At 42.7% G+C, this 26,680-nt stretch overlaps 2 protein-coding genes and 1 non-coding gene across 5 annotated transcripts in view; 1 reads left to right on the forward strand and 2 right to left on the reverse strand.

Moving 5' to 3' along the window:
• Nucleotides 1–12,183, reverse strand: RPL30 (ribosomal protein L30). Of its 3 annotated transcripts, XR_009534086.1 has the most exons (5): nt 12,169–12,183; nt 3,194–3,289; nt 3,035–3,086; nt 843–2,774; nt 1–107 (listed from the first exon to the last, which is right to left on the reverse strand). XR_009534086.1 is itself a non-coding variant. In XM_060116152.1 (4 exons), the coding sequence occupies exons 1-4, from the start codon at nt 3,053–3,055 to the stop codon at nt 58–60; spliced, it is 348 nt and encodes a 115-aa protein (XP_059972135.1). In that variant the 5' UTR covers nt 3,056–3,187; the 3' UTR covers nt 1–57. The 3 variants fall into 3 exon arrangements, 1 of the variants encoding a protein (XP_059972135.1); XR_009534085.1 differs by lacking the exon at nt 12,169–12,183 and having other exon boundaries at nt 3,194–3,714; XM_060116152.1 differs by lacking the exons at nt 3,194–3,289; nt 12,169–12,183 and having other exon boundaries at nt 843–973; nt 2,629–2,774; nt 3,035–3,187.
• LOC132501128 (small nucleolar RNA SNORA72) lies at nt 286–417 on the reverse strand. Its single transcript, XR_009534163.1, has one exon. It is a non-coding gene; the product is annotated as a small nucleolar RNA SNORA72 (small nucleolar RNA).
• The window catches only part of ERICH5 (glutamate rich 5), a 21,488-nt gene continuing 6,893 nt past the window's right edge, over nt 12,086–26,680 (forward strand). The window contains exon 1 of the mRNA XM_060116151.1: nt 12,086–12,470. Coding sequence (XP_059972134.1) covers nt 12,413–12,470 — 58 coding nt within the window. The 5' untranslated portion in view covers nt 12,086–12,412. The remainder of the gene's footprint in view (nt 12,471–26,680) is intronic.

Below are 26,680 nucleotides of genomic sequence, written 5' to 3' on the forward strand. Positions count from 1 at the left end.
TACAGTATTTTTAAAACAAGCTCTGGCCAGTTTTATTAAAGAAAAATTGTGCATGATTTACTTTTCACCAGTCTGTTCTGGCATGCTTCTAATGATATCAGAATCACCTAGAAAATAAAACACAATAATTTTACAATTCATTTAATGTCAACAGGTAATCATCAAATTAGCAATTGTTATCTTCAAAAGTTATTACACTAGCTGTGCTACCATTTCTCAAGGTTGATCGGATACCTAGAGTCACAGATATTTCCCATATAAGATTCATCATGTAAATCAGACTTGGTTTATCACCAGCATTTATAAAACCAGCCCTAGGAAAAGAACTAGGTCTGGGGACACATGCATGGTCTTAATATAGCGAATGTTTAGCCTGCCCTGATCATTACAAAATCAGAACAGCGAGAATATTCGCAGTATTTTATGAATTAAAAATTCGTAAGTTCAAAACATGACATGTTTCTGTAGGCCCTTCTTTTTCTCAACTTAATTTTATCCATCTGTTCTCAGGCAGCCAGTAAACATTCCTTTTTTCTACCGTTTCACCTGATTATTCTGTCCCTTTATAATCTCACCTTTTACCAAGGCCCTAAAGTCATCATTTCTTAGGTGCTGCATGAAATGAAACTCATGATCTCAAAGTAAAGAGAATTTCATTTATAAAAAGGTAATTCTGTACTGACATTCATTATCAATTCTCTGTAAAATAAAATTACAGGATATCCCTTGCTATATCCAAATCCTCAACATCTGAACTTAGAAACCAAAGACATTTGTATAGCAAGAAATACTTGTATTTCATCATAAAGGAAAAGAATTACTTTATGATTTAAAAAGCATACCTGGATCAATGATAGCAAGTGTGCATACTCTGTAGTATTTTCCACACGCTGTGCCCAATTCAATATTATTGCCACTGTAGTGATGGACACCAGTTTTGGCCAACATGGCATAATACTCTATTTCAGATTTCCTTTGGGAACCAAAAGAAGGTAAATAAATACCATACCAAGTGACACAGATTAAATGTTACTTCTCTCATTAGTTCTAATGTTGGTAAGGCCTTCAAACAGTAAGCCAGTTATTACTTTTAAAAACATTAACATATCCATTATTCAATACAAACCATCCTTCCTTGGATCCCTTACAAGGGATGGGACAACCAGTAAACACCCGTGCTTGTGGAAAAGAGTAGCATACAAAATAAAATTATCATTTACTTAGCATTTACTATCGCCAGACACTTTACATTATATAATTCCCATGACAACTTCTAAGCCATTTCTATCACCCTCTGGTGCTCTGAAACCTAGATGGAGAGTGATATTACAGGTATACTTCAGTTACTGCATATTCATTCCAGACCACTGCAATAAATCAAATATTGCAATAAAGCTAGTCCCAGGAATTTTTTGGTTTCCCAGTGTATATAGAAGTTGTGTTTACCCTATACTGTAGCCTATTAGGTGTGAAACAACACTGTGTCTAAAAAAACCAACGTACATACATTAATTAAAAAATACTTTATTGCAAAAATAAATAAATTAATTAAAAAGCTACCCATCATCTGAACCTTCTGGGAGTCGCAGCATCAAAGATCACAGATCACCATAACAAGTAATAAAGAAAATCTGAAATATCTCGAGAATTACCAAAATGTGACATAGACATGAAGTGAGCAAATGCTGTTGAAAAACTGTAACCTACAGACTTATTCAATGCAGGGTTGCAACAAACCTTCAATTCATTAAAAAAAACAAAAAACAAACTGTTGCCACTACTCAAAGTGTGCATCCGCAGACAAGTAGTGCCAAAAGGTGCTTGTTAAAAATGCATAATCTCGGGCCCCTATCCAGATCCATTATATCAGAAATTGCATTTAAACCAGATCATTCGTGACTGTGCATACTGTTTGAAAAGCACTGCTATAGAAGGTAAGCATGAAAGGTTTGGAATAAGACCAGAGATTTGGGAGGGGATGGGATGGAAGAGATCTCTCCAGGCTTTGCCAATTACCTACAGACACTATATGAAATGCTGTGAGGTTATGTATTACCATAGAAAGTCAACAAGGGAAAGGGACTGAAAACAGGGCTTATATTCTGCATGGTCCAAGTTTCTTTAACTTATTTACAATACCCACTAAATTCAGTTTCAAAACAGTGAGGCAAGCAAAAACTGGGTGAACTGGGAACCTGCAGCTCCACAGGCCAGCCTGAACGTCTCTGATCTTAGCTTTTCTACACTACAACAAGTCCATAAAATGAAGCTCTTTTAAAGCATCTTAAAATTAAAAAAAAAAAAAAATGACCCAAAAGGCAGGACACATGGACAAACAAGTTATGTTTCTGCGCTGCCCTCAAACTTGGACGTTCTCTGGTTTTTACCCCTTCTGCCACGCATTTCTCCCAAAGAGAACCTCATACGAGGAGAGAATATGACGAGGGGGAGAAAAATCAAAAGCCAAAAATCAACAACCGTTAAATTATTCTCCAGGTGTCCCTCTGTAATACAAAATTTTACATGATACCCAGTTTATGCTACCCAGATTGCAAGTCCACATTCCTGGATATTCGCTCACGACCAATTTGCAGTGGGCGACAAATGTACTCAGGTTCTTTCAATTACCTCAAGGCTGGGCAGTTGTTGGCGAGGATGACCAGTTTCGCTTTGCCGTGTCGGATCATTTTCAGAGTCTGCTTGTACCCCAGCACGTACTTTCCACTTTTCATAACCAGTTGGAGCCTAGAGTTGATCGACTCCAGTGACTTTTTCTACAAAGCAAACATATAACACGGACTTGAAGGCCTTGTTTGTAACCACTCAAAACTGGATCCAGCTTCCTGGAAGCTGAACCCCTTAATAAAACCTCCGCAGAGGGTCCCAAATCCCTGAGAGAGTCCTTCGGGTTCATGTTGGACCCCTACAAGGCCAGCGGGCACGCTGTGCACCCACTGTGCTCGGACCCGCCCGCCCCGGCCGAGACTTATCTCCGCACGTGAACAGGCTTCCGGCCCTGGCCTGCTACACTCACCGTCTTCTTTGCGGCCACCATCTTCCTGCCTTAGGCGCGGGACGCCCCCAGCCTAGAACACAAGGAGGACAAGACAGAAGTTTAGGATCCGAAGCTCCAAAGGGCAACTCCCTGGACTCCCCGTGTGGCCTAAACCTCGGTACCGAAGAGCCTACTCACCTACTGCAGCCGCCAAGATGGCCGGAGAGCGAGAAAGGAAGGAAATCCCACAATGCCAAGCTCTTCACGTCGGGGCTGAGACCCAGCGACCGGAAGCTGAAGCAAATCACAAGCGGAAGGGGCGGGGCAAGAAGAGAAGGGCTGATGTGGGTATCTCTAGGGGCTTCGAATTAGTTTGGCAACTGACTGGTGCTGCCCACCTGCCGGCTGCGGGCCGTAAACCTCGCCGTCTGTGTTGTTCCGCTGCTCATAGCTGAGGACTGAGGAACTGAGGAAAGTGGAACCGGACGCGAGTTGGAGAAACCGACTGAGAGTGAGGCGGGAGGGGCGGTGAGAAGAGGCGGCGGCGGCGGCGGCGGCTGGACCTCGGTCTTAGCGCCGCTGAGTGCATCTCTGCCCCAAGTCGGGGCTCTTGAGGAGACTCGGGGAGGACCGGGGTGTGCCGCAGCTCCCGGGTCTACCCTCTGCTGTCGGTTCCGCCGGGGCTGAAGCAGCTCCGTGCACTCCCCTGCACTCACCCAAGTTGCCTGTACAAGTTGTCAAGAGAACGGTGGCGCCCCCATCTGGCTCCCCTAAACTCATCTCTTTTGTGGCCGTGTTAGTGGGAACTTGTAAGCCGAATTTTCACTGGGGGTGATAACAGGTCTAATTAAAAATCTTTTTGTTGTGAACGTTGGACCTTGATACAGATATCCAGTAACGAATCATTCAAAATATTAGGCACAGAAAGTCTCTCACTACCACACACACACGCACACACACACACACACACACGCAAAAAAAGGTAAAATCTGACCAATAGGTAAGCTGTCATCGTGTGTCAACTTTTAGGAATCTATCCTACATTCTCATGCCCAAAGACATGAGAATAAGGATATTTATTTCAGAATTAATTTTAATAGCAAAACAAAAATAGAAACAACATCAAATGTTCATCATTCTTAACCAATATATATGTTGGTATATGCATAGACAATTCAAGTCTGGAAAACTAATCATCGGAATGTATCTTGGATGAGAGATAAGAGTACGTGGTGAGGAGAGAACATTTACTTTTACTTTGTATGTTTCAGTACTGCTTGAATTATTTTACACTATTATTTTACAGCATGCATTGTTACGTAAAGAGCTCCTTTTTAATAAAAAAGTGGTCATTTTCAATAGAGCTTGTGAAACATCAATTATATCTTTTTTTTTTTTTTTTTTTTTTTTTTGCGGTACGCGGGCCTCTCACTGCTGTGGCCTCTCCCGTTGCGGAGCACAGGCTCCGGGGCCACGGCCCACGGGCCCAGCCACTCCATGGCACGTGGGATCCTCCCGGAGCGGGGCACGAACTCGTGTCCCCTGCATTGGCAGGCGGACCCCCAACCACTGCGCCACCAGGGAAGCCCATCAATTATATTTTAAAGCAGTACTTCTCAAAGTATGGCTCCCAGATCACCTGATTCAGAATCACCTGGAATTCTGAGTCCTGGGCCCCACCCAGGTCTGTGGAAGAAATCTTTGGATGTAGGGCCTGGGAATCTGAGGTTAATGAGCAGCCTCCACAATTCTCATACATACTTAAATTTGAGAAGTAGAGAGGAATGAAATAGCCTAGTTGGTTCTAAGGCATACATGCTTAGACAGAGACACAAACTAATGATGCCTTACACTTTTATAATGAGCTCTATACTTTGAATGCTTTTTAATATCTACTTTCCCTCAAAGTAATCAGGCCAAATATTACCTGCATTTTAGAAAGTATATGATTAAAGCACTTGAGGTGACTTTCCTTGGTGCTTTTCATTTTATAATACCAAATTTCTGGTCCTTAATATATGTTCTCACTATATATATATATATATATATATATATATATATATATATATATATATATATATATATATATATATATATAGTTGTTTGTTGTTATTGTTTTCTTTTTTTTTTTTTTAATATCACCTATTGCTTTATCCCCTTATCCTGCTTTATTTATTTATTTATTTATTTATTTTTTGCGGTACGCGGGCCTCTCACTGTTGTGGCCTCTCCCGTTGCGGAGCACAGGCTCCGGACGCGCAGGCTCAGGGGCCATAGCTCACGGGCCCAGCTGCTCCGCGGCATGTGGAATCTTCCCGGAACAGGGCACGAACCCGTGTCCCCTGCATCGGCAGGCAGACTCTCAACCTCTGCGCCACCAGAGAAGCCCTGTTGTTGTTTTCTTAATGTCCTCACTATATTTTAAAGAAAGGCCTTAGGTGCTTTCTCACAGGAACCTTACCATGGTTTTGTACTGGAAGCCAGGGAAGCCCAAAGTACTCATTCATCCATGCATTCATACATATGAATCATGACCACAAAATGTTTGAGAACTCTTCCTAGGGAATCTTAACTGATTTTTGCCATATCTTTTTTGGAGATATATTTAGGTTCTTGGTTTTTCTATTTAATACCTGCAGGACTTTGGTCAAATTGTCTAACCTCTCTAAGCTTCAGCTTCCTCATCAAAAAACTGGAATAATAATGTCTACCTCATGGTATTGTTATGAGGATCACAGTAAACGTAATGGTGTATGAAGCACCTAGAACAGGGCCGTGTACATAATAAGTGTGCAGTGGATGTTAGTTCTCTTCCTCAGTCCCACTCCTATCGCCCTAACTCCCCACTGCAGCCACCCATCCACAACTTAAGTTGTGGTTCACAACATTGCAAAACCCAAACGCTAGGGGAAGAAACACTTGCCATGCAAGAACGACAGTCAAATCCTTTGGCTCATGAAGATTTTGTAAATATTTCCACGCTTGTATTTATTAGAGCAGGTGTTGGCAAGCTTTTTCTGTAGAGAGCCAAATAGTAAAGATTTTAGGCTTTTGGGCCATATGGTCTCTTTGGCAACTACTTAACTCTGCTGATGTAGCACAAGAGCAGCCACAATATGTAAATGAATGAATTTCATTCATTGAATGAATGAGCACCGCTGTGTTCCAGTCAAACCTTATTTACAAAGTCAGGATTTGGCCTGCAGGCCATAGTTTGTTGACCCCTGTGTTAGAAGATTACTATTACTTTCATTAAAAATAGCTACTTTAAGTCACGTCATTATTCTAAAGAGATGTGTATGGAAGTATTTACAGATGAAGTGTCATGATATCAGCAACTTACTTCCAAATTGCTAAAATAAATGTAAATAAAATCCTAAAATAAATGTAGATAAACAAGTAGGTAGAGCAAATGCAGCAACATGTTAACAACTGTTGACTTTACAGTGCGGGGGTGTTGGGGGGCCCGTGAGATGGGACTTCCATGGTGGTCCAGTGGTTAAGACTCTGTGCTTCCACGGCGGGGGCCTGGGTTTGATTCCTGGTCAGGGAACTAAGATCCTGCATGCCCTGCAGCGTGGCCAATAAATAAATAAAACTACAGAAAACAAAACCAAGAATATTTTAAAAAATAAAAATGAAAAACCACGTGGGGGGCATACAGGTATTCATCGTACTATTCAACTTTTTGTGAGTTTGAAAATCTTCATACCAAAAAGTCGAGGAATTTATATGTTTCAAGAAGGGACTTTGCCATTCAGACATTATTTTATTTTTTCTGGATGCTAGTCTGTAGCATTTCAGAGTGATTTAGAAAGAATACCAACAGGTAAACGTGACAGTACAGAATTCACACAAGGCTCTCTGGTTTTCCTTCCCCAAAATCACTGCTCTAAATTTCTGAGAATTCTGCAGGCACCTGCATTTATTGTGCTTCTGGTTTTTACTTGCTGTGAGAATGAAAAGTGACAGGCTGCATTCCCTGTTAGAGCAAATACCAACAAGATCATCTGCTATTCATTGGTTCAGTACACTGGCCCATCCCCTTATTGTTAAGCAGTTAAATATATCATATTCATTGTCATCAACTATTAACTTATTCAATGTCCAAATTAGGAAACAACCCATTAATGATTTGGAATTCTATTTGTCTAACTCAGCCATCATATTCTTAAGGCACCCTGGACGTTAAACATGCTCAGAAATAAAGCAGGGAGAGGGAGGGATTGTGAATCCAAGTGAAAAGACCCTGTAAACTCAGTGAATGTTGGTGGCCTTTCAGCTAGCTAAACATACGTACACTGAGACACGAATTCTGAACCCATAGAGGACAAGAGGGAATGAATGCCACCTATTCCTTGCCACCCTTTCTGCCTCCACAGTAATGAAGAATCCAAAATATTTCTCCTATACCCCTTTCTGTTCAGACTGGGAATGCTCCAGACTGCACTGCATTAAAAATAGAGCAGAGAAACACCTTCTCCTATTTTCTTAAAAATAATTTTTCCATTCCTCAAAATGGGTATATTTTTATACTCTTGGATACAAAAAACCCAGAGCATTTTATTCACTATTTTACTGTGGAGGAGTGACACTTTTGGAAAGTAGAGTAGTTTTACATTTCTTAGAGTCAGTTTTCGAAATTTTAGTGTTAAATGAGATTCCTGTGTTTCTAACGGTCCACAAAAGTATGACGTTTTACATTTTATTTTTAATAATTTGAAAAGGCTAACATATACTTTTATTCTTAATAAAGCTATAATGCACAGGCTTCTTTTTTTTCTTTTAAGTAAAATTTAATTCCGTAACACTGCATGTCATGCTGATCAGAAAATGTCTCTGATTACTTAATGGAGAAATAGATAATAAATGAAATTTTGTGACAACATCATAACATGGGTATGTCAAAGAAAAGTGATAAAAGGAGTCCTTGAAGGTAAAACAGATTTATGAACTATGCCTTCAAGATGTAACACATCAGCCTGTAAAATCACAGTATCAGTTATGATTCCGTATTATCAAGATAGGACTAAAGGAATAAGACAGGACTGGTAATTGCTAAGAATGAGTGTGGTCTGGGAGAGGGGAAGGAGAGTAAGCATTATATCTTAGTTTAGATACTTATTTTGTAAGCAATAGAAACAAGTTAGCCAGTTAAGCAGAAAAGGAATTTATTTTGTAGTTCACCAAATGAACAGGAAGGCTGCAGAGCAAGAACTGGATCTGTGTATACTGGTCATGGGGGAGGCACCGCCATTTATTAGTCACTGGTTCAGAGCACACTCTGCAAACCTCAGGACAGCATCCCAACTTTCAAAGGTGCTTTACCTTGGCTGTGCCATAAGTGAGTGCCACCCTATCATCCTATAGGTTTGGCTTCTTCTGGATGATGAGGTATATGGAAAGACTGGTAATCACATAGAAATTAACCTATTACCTTGCTTGTCTCATAGTAAAGTGAGTTCTTTGATAAGATATGATACTGAATGTAATGTCTTGATGGATGTGTAATGGCTTGATAATACCATCCCCTAATTGATGGTGTTAGCAGAGGCATGATGGGCAGGAAAAGCAAATTTAATCCAGTGTGTATTACAGTAAAGATTCTCTACTGTCCCCAAAGAGGTCCAATAAGTCTTCCGCAAGGAAGATCTTCAAAGTAAGGATACCATTTCAGCGGCTTACAGTTGGTTACTCTTGCTGCTGCTGGCAAATCAGGCACTCTGCCAGGAAAACCATGTTAAGTGGTGTGAGCCCATACATACCTTCTATCCTTGTCATTTTATACTTGAGCCCATTGAGCAAGCATTGGGGTGTCTCGTGAGAAAGATCTCGTAACATCCATGGGGCACCTGATTATTACCATTCACCTGATTATAAAATGCTTCCTCTGAAAGAAATGGAAGAGACCATGACTTGACTAACAAATTATCTCTGAGGCAAAGTAAGATACCCAAGTCAACTCCTAAAACATAATTGATGGGGAAAAGGTGGGAACTTTACCTGGGCTCAATAAGCCCTGGTTTAGCACAAAAGCATTAAGAGTCAGAGAATTCCAAGTCATGTATTTATGTTTAATCTGTGAGTGATTGCATCCCTTTTTGTAACAATGGAGTTTTGAAAGTTTACACTAGCTAAATAAAATGTGGCTTTCACTTCAAAAAAGAAAGAGAATCATCTGAAGTGGGAGCCTGCTATGAGCTGACTTGTGGCCCACCCCCAAAGTCCTATGTTGAAGCCCTAACCCGCACAGTGGTTCAATCTGGAGACAGGGTCTTTAGGAGGTAACTCAGGTTAAATGAGGTCATAAAGGTGGAACCCTAATCTGATAGGACTCTGGCTTTACAAGAAGAGGAAGATCTTCCCCCCTCCCCAACCCCCCATGTGAAGACACAGTGAGAAGGTTGCCATCCATAAGCTAGAAAGTAAGCTCTCACCAGAAACCACATCAGCCAGCATCTTGATCTTGGACTTCCTAGGCCCAAGAAGTATGAGAAATAAGCATCTATTGTTTAAGCCATCAAGTTTATGGTATTTTGTTATGGCAGCCCACACTGACTTCTACAGGGCCTTTTGATAACATTTATATGAGAAATAAATATTTCCCAAATCTAGGCTTATTCTGAAAGGTCCATCCACATTCCTCCTTTAAACTTCCTGGCACGAATCCTGTATTCTCAGTTCTTGACTTGGAATCCAGCCAAATCATTAGCCACTTTCAAAGTACTTCTCTTTCCTTGGGGCACAGTAACCCCAGATAGAAGGCAAGGAGAAGAATCACAATACATATTTGTAATGTTGTGAAGCGTACTTCCTCAAAGATACCTAGTCTCCTCTTCCTACCAAGGGATTTGTGAACTGACTGTTGGATGGCCAAGGCTTCATCAGGCTTGTGCTGCAGAAGGGAGAGGAAGATGGAGAGAGAGAAAAGAGAAGGCATCGGGAGGGGGAGGAGAAGGGAAGATGGGAATGAAGGGAGGGAGGGACCTCTAAACATATGGTAATGTCCATAGCTGTGTACCCCATGACACATAGAGGTAAATATGACAAATTTTAGGCAATTTGAGCATCAAATAAATAATGATGGTGTTATGAGCTGATCGTGTCCCCACCAAATTCGTATGTTGGAGCTCTAACTCCCTATACCTTATAACGTGGCTGTGTTTGAAGCTAGGGCCTTTATAGAAGTAATTAAGGTAAAATGATGTCAATCCAATATGACTGGTGTCCTTATAAGAAAAGGAGATTAGGACACAGAAACACATGTCAGGAAGACCATGTGAAGATACATGGAGAACACTGCTGTCTACCAGCCAAGGAGACAGGCCTTCAGAAGAAACCAACCCTGCTGATACCCTGATCTCAGACTGCCAGCTTGAGAACTGTGAGAAAATAGATTTCTGTTGTCTGCGTCGCCCAGTCTGGTACTTTGTTATGGCAGCCCTAGCAAACTAACACAGATGATAACGTAACTCATTGACTAGTATAAGAATTAATGAGTATTTATTGCTCTAAATAAGTGAATAATAAATGGAGGGAAAGGGAAAGTGCTCCCTTATAGTAGAATGTCAATAATAAATGCAGATGGAATAATGTAGAAATTAGGAAATTAGAAAAACCACCATTTGATAACCATCATAGTAGTAAGTGTTCCAAGCAAGAATATTAATGTATGCTAAAGTAGCAGATAAAAGTTTGATGAGACATGTACACACTACTACACTTTAAATAGATAACCAACAAGGACCTACTGTATAGCACAGGGAACTCTGCTCAATATTCTGTAATAACTTAAATGGAAAAAGAATTTGAAAAAAAATAGATACATGTATATGTATAACTGAGTCACTTTGCTGTACACCTGAATCTAACACAACATTGTTAATCAACTATGCTCCAATATAAAATAAAAATTTAAAAAAAAAGTTTGATGAGATACAGGATACTTAGTCTTAAACTCTCTTCCCATAAATTACAAAGAGTAAAACAGTAGCTTTTCAGTGGAGAAAACTAGCAGACTAACTGCTCGGTAGTTAAGAAACCTACCTTAACTAACTGATCAAAGTTAACATCACCAGACTTCCCTGGTGGCTCAGTGGTTAAGAATCAGCCTGCCAATGCAGGGCATGGGGGTTCAATCCCTGGTCCGGGAAGATCCCACATGCCGGGAAGCAACTAAGCCCGTGCACCACAACTACTGACCCTGCGCTCTAGAGCCCACGAGCCACAACTACTGAAGCCCACGTGCCACAACTGCTGAAGCCTGCACACCCTAGAGCCCATGCTCCACAACAAGAGAAGCCCCCGCAATGAGAAGCCCGCAGACCCCAACAAAGAGTAGCCCCTGGGGCTTCCCTGGTGGCGCAGTGGTTGAGAGTCCGCCTGCCGATGCAGGGGACATGGGTTCGTGCCCCGGTCCGGGAAGATCCCACATGCCGCGGAGCGGCTGGGCCCGTGAGCCATGGCCGCTGAGCCTGTGCGTCCAGAGCCTGTGCTCCGCAACGGGAGAGGCCACAGCGGTGAGAGGCCCGCGTACCGCAAAAAAAAAAAAAAAAAAAAAGAGTAGCCCCTGCTTGCCACAACTAGAGAAAGCCCGCACTCAGCAAAAAGTTAACATCACCAATAATAGGGCAAATTGACATCATGTGCCCCTTTATATGAATCCACAGACAACATAACGTCTGCCCATTCCAGACAAAACTGCATCACCTGAAAACAATCATGAGGAAACATCAAACTCAAACTGAGAAACTTTCCACAAAATAAATGGCCTGTTCTCAAAACAAAGAAAAAACAAAACAAAAAACGAAAGACTGACAAACTACTTTAGTTCGTTAAAGCAAACGAAAGAGAGGCAGGACACCTAAATGCAATGTGTGGTCCTGAGCTGGACAACTGACCACACCTGAAGAGAGAGCGGATTAATAGTATGTTATCAACGTTAAACTTCCTTGTGGTAGCAGTACTACAATTATGTAAGAAGACTGTCACCACAAATATAGTCACCAATCAATAGCCACTGGCTACAATCGCCTCCTCCCCTCCCCAGCGATTTCGCGATGATTCAGATGAGCCCTCCCAGGCCTTCGCCCTCTCTCTCCCTGACATCATCCCTATCGCTGCTGAAGCCCTTTTCCTCTCTGCCTTTCCCACACTCTCCACCTTCTCCCTACCTGGCTCCTTCCTTGTCTCTGTCCTCTTCTGCGTCCTTGCTGTCCCCACCCTGGCTCCTTCCCCCAGCGAGCGGCTCGCTTTCCTTTCCAGGCTTGCGCTCTGCAGCCGCGGGAGCGGCCGCGCGAAGTCGGAGGAACTGGTGCTGAGGCAGCGGTTCGCGCGGGATCCGGACTCGGGGACGCAAACCCGCGCGGAGCTGGGACAGGGGGCCGCGCTCGCCCGCCGGGCGCCCTCCTGCCCGCGATGGGCTGCTCCAGCAGCGCCCTCAACAAGGCCGGCGACGGCAGCAGGCCCCGCAGCGGTGAGCAGGGGACCCCGGGGACCCCGCCCCACCCCCGCCCGAGCCTCGGCTTCGGGTCGTTTGCTCCCCGGGTGTCCGTCAGGTGCGTCTCGTGCCCACGCGGCCCCGGCAGGGGGCAGCTCCTCCCTGAGGATGCGAGTGGAACCCGGAGCGGCGCTGCTGTGCCCCAGGATGCGGCGGTTCCTGTGCGCTCCGCCGCGCACGTTGCCCCCCGCGAGAGCCCAGGCGTGGGGAGGCCCTGCTGGGGCGTGTGAGCGCGGAGAGTTCGCTTTAAATCCCTAACGCCGTCAGCCACAGCGTTCTCTTAAACAGAGGCGGAATTTCCTCAATTGACGATAACTGCTGTTAATCTCTTAAACGTACGAGATTTCAGATTACTCCATCAAATAGGTTACTGCACTTTTAAAGAGGTCAGATACATTTTCCTCTATCCTTGGCTTAAGTATTTCTTGACGAATATGCATGTGATAAAAAAGTGGTCTTCACTGAATCCTGTATAGAAATTCAACACGTGTTCTAAGTGTCTACTGTATAACACCCAGGTGCTTGGCTAGATGCTGAAGGTAGTCAGTGTAAGTGACCCTACTCTTGGGGGTTGAGATTGGAAAAGACAGACAACAAACAAGTTAAACAAATGATTGCAGGGAATGTTACTCTTGGGGAGGGACAAAAGTGTCCAACGGATGGAAGGGGTTTTTCAATACTCTCAGAAAAGAATGAGTAACCTTGTTTTAAAAAACATTTTATCGCCAGTATAAATAACCATCCACATGAGTCACACCGTTTCACTTTTTTTTTTTTTTTTTTTGCGGTACGCGGGCCTCTCACTGTTGTGGCCTCTCCCGTTGCGGAGCACAGGCTCCAGACGCGCAGGCTTAGCGGCCACGGCTCACGGGCCCAGCCGCTCCGCGGCATGTGGGATCTTCCGGGACCGGGGCACGAACCCGTGTCCCCTGCATCGGCAGGTGGACTCTCAACCACTGCGCCACCAGGGAAGCCCCCGTTTCATTTTTTATTCATGCTTTCATTGCTGTTTTAAGTTTTCGTGGCTGTTGCTCTGAAAGAAATGTTAAAACGAGTGACAACCAGTTGCATAGAAAATTAAATAATACACTGCATTAATTGCTCAATGCACATCTCGAATCAATCAACAGGTGTATTTTGCTTCTGATCCTCAGTTAGACAGTACTCTCTTGTAATCGGATACTGTTGTATGTTCATTAGCATTTCAACTCCATGGTCTTGGAGACCCCATAAATAATTCATTCCTGTTTCTGTAGCTCACAACTTCTTTAAATTCTGTATACAACCCTAAGCCTGTGTTTATGTGCTTTTAGATAAAAATAGTCCAAGGTTATCCCCCACATGCATTTACTCACTGTACCCCCAGTGCTTAACAATGCTTGGCACATGATTGTTGAATGAATTACTTCATTTAATCCTTATAACAATGCTTTGACTAAGTATGATGATCATCCCCATTTTACAGAGAAGAGTAAATAATTTGTCCAAGGTTGCAGGGCTCCTTGAGAGTCAGAGCTGGGCTTTGAACTCAGGTACTGTGATTCTAGAACTTGACATTTTATCTGTTCTTGTCCTTCTTAAACCAGTTTGTGATAACTGGATTTAAACCTATTTTTGTCTCAAATCACTCTGGTTCCCCATTAGGTGTGTGGTCATCCACTATGCAAACAACAAAAGAAATATAGTAAAGTATAATAGGGTATTTATTATAATTTAATTAATTTAATTTAATATTATAATAGAGTTTATTATAGAAATATTATAATACATGCACATAATATATTAATATGATATAAATATAATAAATATTATCACAAGTAAAATATTTATCCCTAAGTAAGAGTCAGTAAAATATGAAGTTTATATTTGCTTCCAAGTTTAAACTAGGAATATTTGGAGGACATTTAGCCTTAGAGATATTTTCAGCAGCTACATGGTTGTAGAGAAGTTTCCTGTGCCCTCCCATAGAGCTACAGATAATCTTCATATCATAAGACATTCTTTTAAAATTCACAATATCAACCTTAGAACTCCATGAGTTAAAGCTCAAATACATCAACTAGCCTGTAGACTGGATTTCTGTTTGTACAGTTCCGCCTAATAATTTTCTGTAACTGGCTTAAGAACTGTTATACATAGTGCAGTATTAGCCTAGAAGCAAAAGCATCATAAAATAATGGCTTGTACTAGATTACCTTTAAGATCTCTTACAGCTCTAAAATCCTGTAACACTAAAATATGGAGGTATAATACTTATTTTCTGGGCTCCAAAGAATCAGATAGCTACTACTGGTCAGGTAGCTGTTAGGCTGAATAGGAATAGTCCATACTATTGATCGCATGCAGATGTTTGCTCTGACCCATCAGACACCGAATCCCACTGAGCTGCTTTCCACCACCTCCAAAAGATGACTCATTAGGGAAAGAGATGTGGGGGGGAGGGGACGAGGACAAAGGTAGAGACCGGCCTCTGGTGTAAATAATTATCCAGTGCTACTCAAAGTGCAGAACAGAGCCTGGTATGTGGTAGTCACACATAGATTTTTACTGAATGCCCTGAAATGTGTGAGGAAAGAGGCTTTTCTCTTCCAAAGGACGACTAGACAGATTGAATTTGGAATTTCTTGTGTTCATGGAAGCATGTTCTACATATTAGGACAATTTTTGTTCCTTTCAGTGCCTTGAGGAGCTGATGAATCTGAACACAGAGATTCTGTTGACTTCATAGACATTTATGGACCCAAAGGTTTCCAGGTCTTTGGCATCCGAACCTTCCTCCCTGTGCTACCAGCCCCCTGTTTCTAGGTGTGATTACTGTTCCATTCTTTCCTGATATAAATGCCATCTGTTTCTGGCAGACTTCTTCCTGAGATTTTATAGCTTAAGCACCAATGTGGACAGAGTAAACAGATGGTAATTATTGACAAATTCATTGCTAGGTTAATGTGTACATTTCCACTGACAGCTGTAATCATGTGTTTGTTCTTATCTGAACTCTCACTAGCTGCTTGGAGTCCACACTGCCTAGGTAATAGGAAGAGGGTTGAATTTCAGTTATGTGAATTGATCTTTGTACCGTAGAAATACCTTCAGTCATCAGCAAATATTTTCACACAGTGACATTTCAGTCCTAAATAGACAAACACTTCTCCTTTGTAATTGAAGAACAAACATCATTAACATTAAAATGAGTTTTATAGGCTTTTCTGGCATACACATATTATATAAATGGGATTACTTTCATTCAAGTGCTAGAAGTCTCTGGAATGAGTCTTGTATGTCTTTGTGTCGCCTCTAGAGCTTGGCACAGAGAATGCTCAGTAAGTCTTTGTGGTGGGCTTGATTATTACATACAGCTAATTATAATGGAATATAAGAACTATGTACGTGGTTCAAAAAACTGCAAACATTTGAAAAATGCGTACAGTGAAAAGTATACCTCCCACCCTAGCCCCACCATCTGCTTAGTTCCAGTCATAGCCATGGGTAAATACTTTTATTAGGTTTTTGTTTGTTTGTTTGTTTTGTATATTGTTCCAAAGTTTCTTTATATACTGCAAATATTATTTCCCTCTCCCATCTTTATTTATAAAATATAGTGTATTATACCCATTATTCTTTACCTTGTTTTTTCAGCTAAAAATATGGAGCTCTTTCTATAATCTCTCTATAATATAGAGTACTTCTTTCTCCTTTTTTACCCTTGTTTAAGAATCCATTGTGTAATTTATTTACCCAGACCGCCAGTGAGGGACATTTGATTTGTTTCCAGTCTTTTCCATTGCAAACAAGACTGCAGTGAATTCCTTTACACATACATCATTTTGAAAGTATGCAAGCATAACTGTAAGACCATTTCCCAGAAGTGGCATTACTAGGTCAAAGGGTATGCACATTTATAATTTTGAGAGCTAACTGCCTAAATGCTTTCCATAAGGGTTGTACCAAATTACACTCTCATCAACAACATAATACATCTTTTTCTAAAATTGAAGGCTTTTGACATTAGTGCAACCTCATCACAACATGAGCATGGAGCAGAAATCAGGAGACAAGGTAGGAGCACCCAGTTGGTTTCAGATACTTTAGCTCATAATCTCATGTAATCCCCATAACAGCCTTAAGTTTCACCAAGTACAGCTAGAAAACTGCAGCTTGGGGAGGATAAGTAACTTGCCCAAGGTCTCAGAGCTAGTAAGTGATGGACCTGGGGCTTAAGCCCAGTGTGTGTGCCTCCGAAGCTCTTGTTCTTTTCACAAACTCCAGTTCCATCTGGATCCTGTCCTGGTTCTGCTAGAACTCGTCATGTGGCTGTCCACGAAGGAGAAATGCAATCCATATCTCTTGAGGGGGTGGTTGGGTAAATGAATGGACTGATGGAGATGGGGATTCAGGGGGATGAGAGTACTACTGAGAAAAGCAGAGGAAGAGTAGGCATCAGGACCCATGGACTAACAAAGACTGGAAGGTAACATTGGCCGAGATGGACTTGAGAAGACAGGGTTGGGTTGTGAAGAGACTCTCCTAGTCATGCAGGAAAAGATCAACACAGCAAAACAAAGCTTTATTGTGTTCTATGAAATCATTCTTCTGTAAGATTGCCACACGTCCCAGCTCACATGTACACTTTCACTCTTTCCCTTTTGTGTTAATGTTTTACAACATCAAGTTTAAAATAAAAAACTAACACTCGTGAGGGTTCCTGAAGGGCTCACCAAAACTGATGAAAAAAAACATCAAACTTGGCCAGGCTTCGAATCCCGGTATATATAAGTGTAGGTAGTACAGGTAATGATTTTGTGTTTTTAAAGCAAAATATCAGAATATAGCTCTCCAAGTGAGTGTTAATGTCAGGGAAGTATCATGATGGCCTCAGAAGCTTCCTTACTGAACCGGAGCTGTTGCTGTTGTTCACATTCCTTAAATCCTTCCTTGGGAATTGCCATCAGGTGCTAGAATTCATTCTTTGTGTGTATTCAAGGGTGTCAGAGCTTCATCCCTTTAAGGGAAAAAATCCAAACCAAAAAATCCAATCCAAACCACAAAACCTCACATTGTTTTTAACAGCTAAAATGCCATAGGCATTACGCTTTATGAAGGTGGGTGAAATAAGCCAGGTGGTGCTAGCATACTCAGAAACAAGGGTGGTCATTGGAGATGGAGAAAAGAAAGGGCAAGCTGTGTCATGGGGTCAAGTTCAGCTGACACCATTTTCTTCTCTGTGGAAGGGCCCAAGGGGCTGTAGGGTCCCCAGGACTACTGGACTGGGCTCTGGTGACATGGTGACTGTGTGGACATAGCCCCACATCCAAGACAGATGACCCTCTTTTCTCAGATGACACAATCAACAGTCCTTGGGCCTCTCCTCCAGCCTGGCTTTTCTAATAAGACAAAAGCCCCCAGGGCCTGATAACATGCTCTTTATTCATACCAAACACTTCTCGACTTTCAAATCTGTATGGCTTTACTTGCTTTGAGATGAGCAGATTTATATTAGGCCCGTTTAGATAAGTGACAGGTCCAAATGAACATTAAGTAGGAGAGGCAAGATGTAAAAAGATGCAAGAAGCATCATGACATCTCTGCCCTATCTATATATTTTCCAGGTCACCGAAAGTCACATTTCATGTATATACAATTTACTCTATGGCCATGACAGTATAATTCAAAGTGGACATCAAAATAGCACCAATTAACATCATGTAAGACAGATAAGTATAAAATGAACTTGACTTCATAGGCTAAAGATTGAAATGACTCTTGGTCAAGACGCTGCTCAACAAGCCTTCTCTACAACCTGAGCCCCCAGCCTCGGCCTGCTCCTTTGTGGCTGTTCCAGATTCCTCTCCCCCAGGTCCCCCCATGACAGGCCCCTGGGGGTCAGTGATAGACCTGCTTCCTCTTCACTAGGCCCTTGCGATCTGCTTCCTTCCCCTACAGTCATAAGGATGTACCATCAAATCAAGTATTTTTTTTTCCTATCAATTAATTGTCTGCTCCTTTCACCAGGACACTCATTCAGGGACAATACTTTTTCAAGCCTGTAATGTGTTTGTCTTTATACTCAGTGAAAAGGCCCTTTCTGCTCTCTCCAACAAGCAGCTTTTCTTTAAAACCTAGTCCTAAAGGGTCCCGGCAGGATGAGAACATTCCACCCTTTGCAGATTGTCCTGCTTCATCTATCTTAGCCTTGCCCAGCTAATGCTGCTCTAGTCTATTCTTGGTGACAGAAATACATTTATCCCTGTGTTGTATGTATCAGAGTTCCCAGCCTGTGAGCATGGGATCCAGTGTGCCAGCCTTCCTCCCAGCCTCTAGGGAGGCAGGGTCGGGATGGTCCGAGCCCTCTGGGTACAGCTTTCTCCATGTGCCCCGTGTGCTGCACAAATACCATATTCTATGTGTGCTGTGATATTAAAGAGATGGGAAGCCCTGGGCTAGGCCTTCCAACTGCTCTATCGCTTTCGCTAGTAGTTTCTCTTACTGAGAGAGAACATTTGCCTTCAGCCATCCCAGTGAGGACCCCTGTTGAAATGTCCTCCCCAAACCGCCCTCCTTGTGTCTTTCTCACTGTCATTGGTAATGATAAGGAACTTTTTTCCCCTCCTTATTCTTATCCTTTTCCATTTTCCTAAGACTGATAGGAACCGCATAGTTTCCTTTGGCTAATTTCCTTTTCCTTTGTTTGCCCTGGAGTAGCCTCTACAGACTAGATGTTTTTTTTGTTTTTCTTTAATTTATTTTTATTTTTGGTTACATTGGGTCTTCGTTGCTGCGCTCAGCTTTCTCTAGTTGCGGTGAGTGGGGGCTACTCTTCGTTGTGGTGTGTGGGTTTCTCATTGCAGTGGCTTCTCTTGTTGCAGAGCACGGGCTCTAGGCGCGCCGGCTTCAGTACTTGTGGCACGTGGGCTCAGTAGTTGTGGCTCGCGGGCTCTAGAGCGCCGGCTCAGTAGTTGTGGTGCACGGGCTTAGTTGCTCTGTGACATGTGGGATCTTCCCGGAGCAGGGCTCGAACCCGTGTCCCCTGCATTGGCAGGCAGATTCATAACCACTGCACCACCAGGGAAGTGTTCTATGAACTAGATGGTTATGAGAGGCTATAATCACCTGTACACCTTTAATTAGTGTGTGTGTGTTTGTGTGAGAGAAAGAGAGCGGTGGGGGGCACATGTGAGAGCGAGAATTTCAACATACTAAGAGACAGTATAGAGTTCCAATTTAAAATGTGGGTCTGGAGTTGACTGTCTGGGTCTAAATCCTGGTTCAGGATCATTTACTAGTTGTGTGACTTTGAGCCACTCAACCTCTTTATGCCTCAGTGATGTCATCTGTAAAATAGGATTAACAGTAGTTCCTATTTCATAGAGTTGTTCTGAGGAATAAATGAGTTAATATTATAGTGTACCTGGAATGGAACCTAAATATTGCCTACACCAGGGACTGGCAAACTGGCCTGATGGCCAAACCAGCCCACCACCTGTTTTTGTAAATAAAGTTTTATTGTAACACAGACATGCCCATTCACTTACACATCGTCTAAGGCTGCTTTCTCACTACGATGACAGATGACAGAGGTGAGTAGTTGCAATAATGACCCTATGCCTGGCAAAGCTGAAAATATTTACTATCTGTCAGTCCCTTTACAGAAAAAAATTTGCTGACCCCTGGCTTAGAATATTGTCTAGTAAGTCCTCAATAAAAATGATAAATTAATATCAATTTTAGTAAATCTCAATTTTTATTGCTTTTCCAAGATCAAGTTTTGTTTTTTCCCTCAAGATCAAGGTCTAGATCTGAATCTGTTGATTTTCTGAACTTTTTTTCTTTTTAGTAAATGTGTTAAAGGAAAGTGACAAAAATACTGTCAGTAATAGCACAAGTGGTACAAAAATATTCAAAAATCACAAAAGTGGTTATGTGAATGGCCCAAGTTTTATGAACATTTTTCTAAGGCTTCTAGGGCTTATTTTGCTAGGTTACTTGCTCTTGTACTTTTGCTACTATAATTTTTAAAAAATAGACGATTTTAGAATTGTTTTAGATTTACAGAAAAATTATGAAGATAGTACAGAAAGTTCCCATATAGTCCACATCCACTTTCCCCTATTATTAACATCTTACATTAGTAGGGTACATTTGTCACAAGAAATGAACCAAGCTTGATACATTATTATGAACCAAAGTCCATACTTTATTTATTTTTAAATTTACTTAATTTATTAATTTGTTTACTTTTTGGCTGCATTGGGTCTTCCTTGCTGTGCATGGGCTTTCTCTAGCTGCGGTGAGCAGGCTTCTCATTGCAGTGGCTTCTCTTGTTGTGGCGCACTGGCTTAGTTGCTCCGCAGCATGTGGGATCTTCCCGGACCAGGGCTCGAACCTGTGTCCCTGCATTGGCAGGCGGACTCTCAACCACTGCGCCACCAGGGAAGCCCTCCTTCACTTCCCTTCATGTGATCTGTACTAACCATGACAGCAAAGTCATCTGAATCGCATGTGGATCCCTAACCTGAGAGAGCAGTAGCAGCGGTCAGCTGAAAGGCCTGGGTTCACAATCCTACTTGGTCTGCCTGCTGCTTTTTCTGGGGGCTCTCAGGGTACACTAACCATGCAGACTTGAGGTCCAAATGTCTGCTGCGACTCTGACTGCTCTGTTGCAAAATTTAAATATTCCATCCCAGCCACAGACTTGCTAACTGGTAATGGGAATACTCCCTTCTTGAGCACAGACACCTGCTCTTGGCCACAGGCACCTTTGTACTCTGCACCGTGATGGAGTGAGGCACAGACACAGTGGCTGAGCCGGGAGAACAGCCACCACCATGAGCATCGGTGGAGCCGCCTGCTTACAGCTCTTAGAGAGCCAGGCACAGCAAGTATTAACCTTCATTTCAGATGAGAAATTAGAAGACCTCTTTGTCCTGACCTAGCCAAGGTGGAGGCTTAGCAAACCCAGCCAGTTCTGGGACATGAGGAAGCTTGAGAAAAATCTTGCTTCCCAGTATGGAGCTCACGTAGATCAGCTCTGGCCCTTTCTTCACTGCTGAAGCAATATACTCACCTCATCTCTTGTGCTGCCGTGGCATGCTAGCATGAGGACAGAGACCATACCCAATGTTTAAAGATGGGCAGCAATGCCTGCGGAGAACACGGGACACCCACACTCATCAGTTCTGTGTGTTTGTCGTCCACTTTAGTCTCCCCTAACTAATCCCATCATGCCTTTCCCTGATAAACCCAGAGTGCTGCCATAGATAAGCTAACTATCTGGGGATCTTATTAAAAATACTGATTTTGGGGGCTTCCCTGGTGGCGCAGTGGTTGGAAGTCCACCTGCCGATGCAAGGGACACGGGTTCGTGCCCCGGTCCGGGAAGATCCCACATGCCACGGAGCGGCTGGGCCCATGAGCCATGGTCGCTGAGCCTGCGCGTCCGGAGCCTGTGCTCCACAACGGGAGAGGCCACAACAGAGAGAGGCTCGCGTATTGCAAAAAAAAAAAAAAATACTGATTTTGGTTCAGTGGATCTGGGCTTGGGCCTGTGAGTTAGCACTAAAACAAAAACCAGAAACCTCCCAGGTAATACTGATGGTGCAGGTCCTGGAACCACAATTTGCTTTAAAGCACCTAAATCTTCAAAGTAGGATCACACTTCCTTTGGCTCACATCTGAGCTCTGCTACTCCGAACTGTGCACCCTTCCTGGATAAATGTTCGTAATCTTTCTGTGCTGTATTTCCTCAACTATATAATGGAGATAATAATGGACTTACCTTGTGGAGTTGTTGGGAAGATTGAATGAGATGATCCCTATAAAGCTCTAGGCACAGTGCCTCAATAAATGTTAGCCACTCTTGTTCCTAGTGAAGCATCATGGGCGAGGCCTGTTTAGGTTGGTGAAGTGTCACAATTTATACATATCAGAGACATAATCTTCACTTTCTCTTTTTCCTTGTTCACTGACGAGTCTTTGATTTTGTAGACTGGATTTCTGCTCAAATGTTGGATTCCCATGTGCCAATAATGACCATCAATCAATGAAACTTGCCTTTTTTAGTACAAATACTGTTGATAATTTTTAAAATGTTTTATGCAATCACTGTAAAATACCTTTTTTGAAATAAGAGTTTATCTTATGGGAATCTAGAAGAAACCAAAGAAAACGAAACTAGAAAATCATATCTGAAGGTGGTGACTATTTGTCATGTTTGATGACTGGCTCTGTAGCTCTTCCATGTCAGCCTCTCCCCTAGGCAGAAGCCCCCCATCTCCATGTGTACTTATCAAGTGTTCCAGAAGTATCTTTCCAACTACATGTTCTTGTTACTCTGTAGTTAAATTTCAAAATTAGATTTACCTTCAAACTTTATTGCATTTACCTTGTGATATCAAAACTAGTTTTAGGGACTTCCCTGGTGGCGCAGTGGTTGGGAATCTGCCTGCCAATGTAGGGGGCACTGGTTCGATCCTTGGTCTGGGAAGATCCCACATGCCGCAGAGCAACTAAGCCCATGTGGCACAACTACTGAGCCTGAGCTCTAGAGCCTGCGAGTCACAACTACTGAGCTTGCGCGCCACAGTTACTGAATCCTCTGCGCGCCTAGAGCCCGTGCTCCACAACAAGAGAAGCCACCACAATGAGAAGCCCGTGGACCACAGCAAAGAGTAACCCACTACCTAGAAATGGTGGCAGCAAGGGAAAATACCAGGATGCCCTTTCTCATTGATTCTCTAGAAAACTCAGCAGACAATCCAGTGAGGTCTTTGGGATGGCTGATATGCCCTAGCCATGGATTAGGAAATATTGACCTCAAGTTTTTCTCCTTGCTGGGTAGAAACTTTTCATGTTTGATTAGGGTAATGAACTGAGTAGAAAAGCTTCCACCATAATGTGAATTTCAGGTATGTTAGTGCTGGTTCTAATCCCTTCTGTAATGTTGCCTAGTATTTAATTTCTTTGTGTGCCTATCACAATGGTGCTTGCAACAAGGGTTCTGTTAGTTCAGCTGTCACAACAAATTTGTGCAGGGATCAACTTACAACAGAATCAAGAGAGATAATGAGCACCAAAGGAATAGGCCCAGAGCAGTGTATGATTTGATAAAATGTAGGGTTCAGAAAACAGTCACATCCTTAAACAACTTCGGGTGTGGAAACAATGCATCTGTCCACAATATTTATTACATAATAATACAGATTAGGCATAAAATGTCTCCTGTTTTTGAACAAAAGATCTCACTGCTTTTCAAGTTAGAGTGCTAGAAGAAATGATGTACAACCTTCTTCCATCTCAAGGAGTTATCCTGGGATTCACAAAACCATGTGGACAGAGTGTGGAGACCCTTGGGTAAAAGGTCGTGCGTGGGTACCAAGCTGTGCTTAATAAGGGATGTAGCTATTGTTTGAATTTCCGTGCAGACAGTAAAGTCTAGGATGGCGAGGACCAGATCTTCCTTGTTAACTGCTGTGACCCTTGTGCTTAGCCCAGAGCGGGCATATAGTAGGCACTTGATCAATACTTGATGAATAAATGAAATTAAAGCCAACAAACAGAATGAAACATATTTGTTTATATAAAAGCTAACAGTGGCCTTTATTAATGACAGTCAAGTCCGGTCAAATCATAGCTGACATGAATACTACTTCACTCTCTATCAACAACCATGATTTAAAACTTACCATTAGTAACAACAGAATTTTAAAGGTCAACAGTGACAACTTTACAGTGTTTAGGGGACTGTTTATCCAACTCTTTTTTTTTTTTTTTTTTGCGGTACACGGGCCTCTCACTGTTGTGGCCTCTCCCCTTGTGGAGCACAGGCTCCGGATGCACAGGCTCAGCGGCCATGGCTCACGGGCCCAGCTGCTCCACAGCATGTGGGATCTTCCCGGACCGGGGCACGAACCCATGTCCCCTGCATTGGCGGGTGGACTCTCAACCACTGCGCCACCAGGGAAGCCCTATCTAAGCTCTTTAATGTTGCAGTTCATTCTTTCTGCTGCTAAATTAGCTCTAATTTATTGGCAGGGCTACTGCTAACCCACAGAGGACTTTTATGAAATCAGAAAAAGCCGCCCTTCCCACCCCTGATACATGCAACCTTGCTGGTGCACACAGGCTGGAGTTCATCTCTCCCTTGCCCCTTCAGCGGGACACACCCCCTGTATTGAGAAACCTGCAGAGCCGTTTGCTGCGTCCCTGTTTACTGAGTACCTTCTCATGTCACGTACCATGTTGAGTAATTACACACATATCACCTCAGAATTATCAATGATCCTAACCAGCCTGAAAGGCAAAGATAATATCCCCATTTGACAGATAAGGAAACTGAGGTCCAGAGAGTTTCGTAACTTGTCTGGATTGCACAGTTAAGTAAATGATGGGATGAGGAGTCACACTGAACATCAGAACAGTCTGGAATGCCCTGCTCCAGCTGAAGAGGAAGGAGCCCAGATGGATCCCCAAATAGTACTTCCCTCAGCAGCTGGGAATAAAAACATTCCGAAGCATAAGAAAGGAAGTTTTGTGGTCACTGTAGTCTTTAGTATTGTGTTCTCTGAGAGAGGGTTTGAAACAACCATTTGTTTTCCAACCCTTTTCATGTATTGACTCTGATCTTTCTTTTTTTCTGAATAGGCTCAGAGAAAGGTACCAGTATTAGGATGAATGGAATTACCTTCCCTTTCTGTGTGTCCACCATGGCCTCTTCCTTGCTAGGGCTGGCAGGTGAAGTGTAATGCTTTCCATGGCTAGCTTGCTTGGCGTTCAGGGGGTGCCAGTCGCTGTGCTGGTGTTTTCCAGGTATTAACTCGTGTAATCCTCACAACAGCTCGACCGCTCCTCTTCCCACTCTACAGGTGATGAAACTGAGGCACAAAGAGGTTTAACAAGGCTCATAAGTGGAAGAATGAGGATTCAAACCTGGTACATTGGAGGTGTCATTTTCAAGATCATAAGATCTCTGTCCTCCCTTTTAGAGCAGATTACTCTCTTCTATCACATAGGAAAAAGAACTACTGAGTGATTAGTGAGGAGTTATTAACTCCAAAGTACATTTATTTCAAAATTCAGAGTGCAGTTAATCAACATGAATTACAAAATGAGTGTGTCACTACACTTTTCGCACCTTCTCTAATTTTTGGTGATCATTTTAAAGATGTTTTAGCTTTTGGGGCTACCTCAGAAAAATGTTAGAGACAGTGACTTCTCTTGTAATATTTCCCAGCTTGGTTGACTATTTTCAGGTTGCAGTATAAGCATATTATATGTTGAGGACATTTCCCTACTTCACGTATGCCAGTAAGATTAGAAAAAGTATATAAGAATGAAAATCGGGCTTCCCTGGTGGCGCAGTGGTTGAGAGTCCGCCTGCCGATGCAGGGGACATGGGTTCGTGCCCCGGTCCAGGAGGATCCCGCGTGCCGCGGAGCGGCTGGGCCCGTGAGCCATGGCCGCTGGGCCTGCGCGTCCGGAGCCTGCGCTCCGCAACGGGAGAGGCCACAACAGTGAGAGGCCCGCATACCGCAAAAACAAACAAACAAAAAAAGAATGAAAATCCATACTGTGATCATGGGCATCAATGTTCTAGTTATGGCAAAAAATGGATAGATCCTTTGGAAACTTAAGACACCATTTGTGTATAGATAAATTTTCACAAAGCTTTTGGGGAAAAAAACTTGACTTAGCCTGATAGCATAATATATTTTTTCAAAATATAAAATTGAGTGGCTATGATTTGGGTGTGTCAACACAATTTTTCCTTCAAGCTTTCTGCTCTAGAAGAATGATGACAGTAGAATGCACCCACAGCTGGCACAGCTGGATGAAAATCGTTCGTCTCATTTAACTGACAGTACTGATCACTGTAATAACTATTTTACCAGAAAATATAATTTGGCAGACATCTGTGATTAGCATAATAATACATTTCCTTGTCAATTCCCTAAGGCAGCCATCTCCTAAACATCCTTTGTGTGGTATCTAAATGAATTATCTTGTCATAATGAATTTCTTTATAGACCTGAGAAATTGCTTCTGTTAAGTTGCCTTCTGTGCTGTTAATTTGAAGGCTTCGTGCATAATGAGGCTGGAGGGGGAGGCGAAGGCTAGCCCTCCTCCCAGCTCTGGACCCCAGGCCCACAGCCTGTGTCCTGTGCCTCACAAAATCCTCTCTGAACTCTGCTTCT

This window comes from Mesoplodon densirostris, chromosome 13 (assembly GCF_025265405.1).
Source record: "Mesoplodon densirostris isolate mMesDen1 chromosome 13, mMesDen1 primary haplotype, whole genome shotgun sequence".
Taxonomy (NCBI): domain Eukaryota; kingdom Metazoa; phylum Chordata; class Mammalia; order Artiodactyla; family Ziphiidae; genus Mesoplodon; species Mesoplodon densirostris.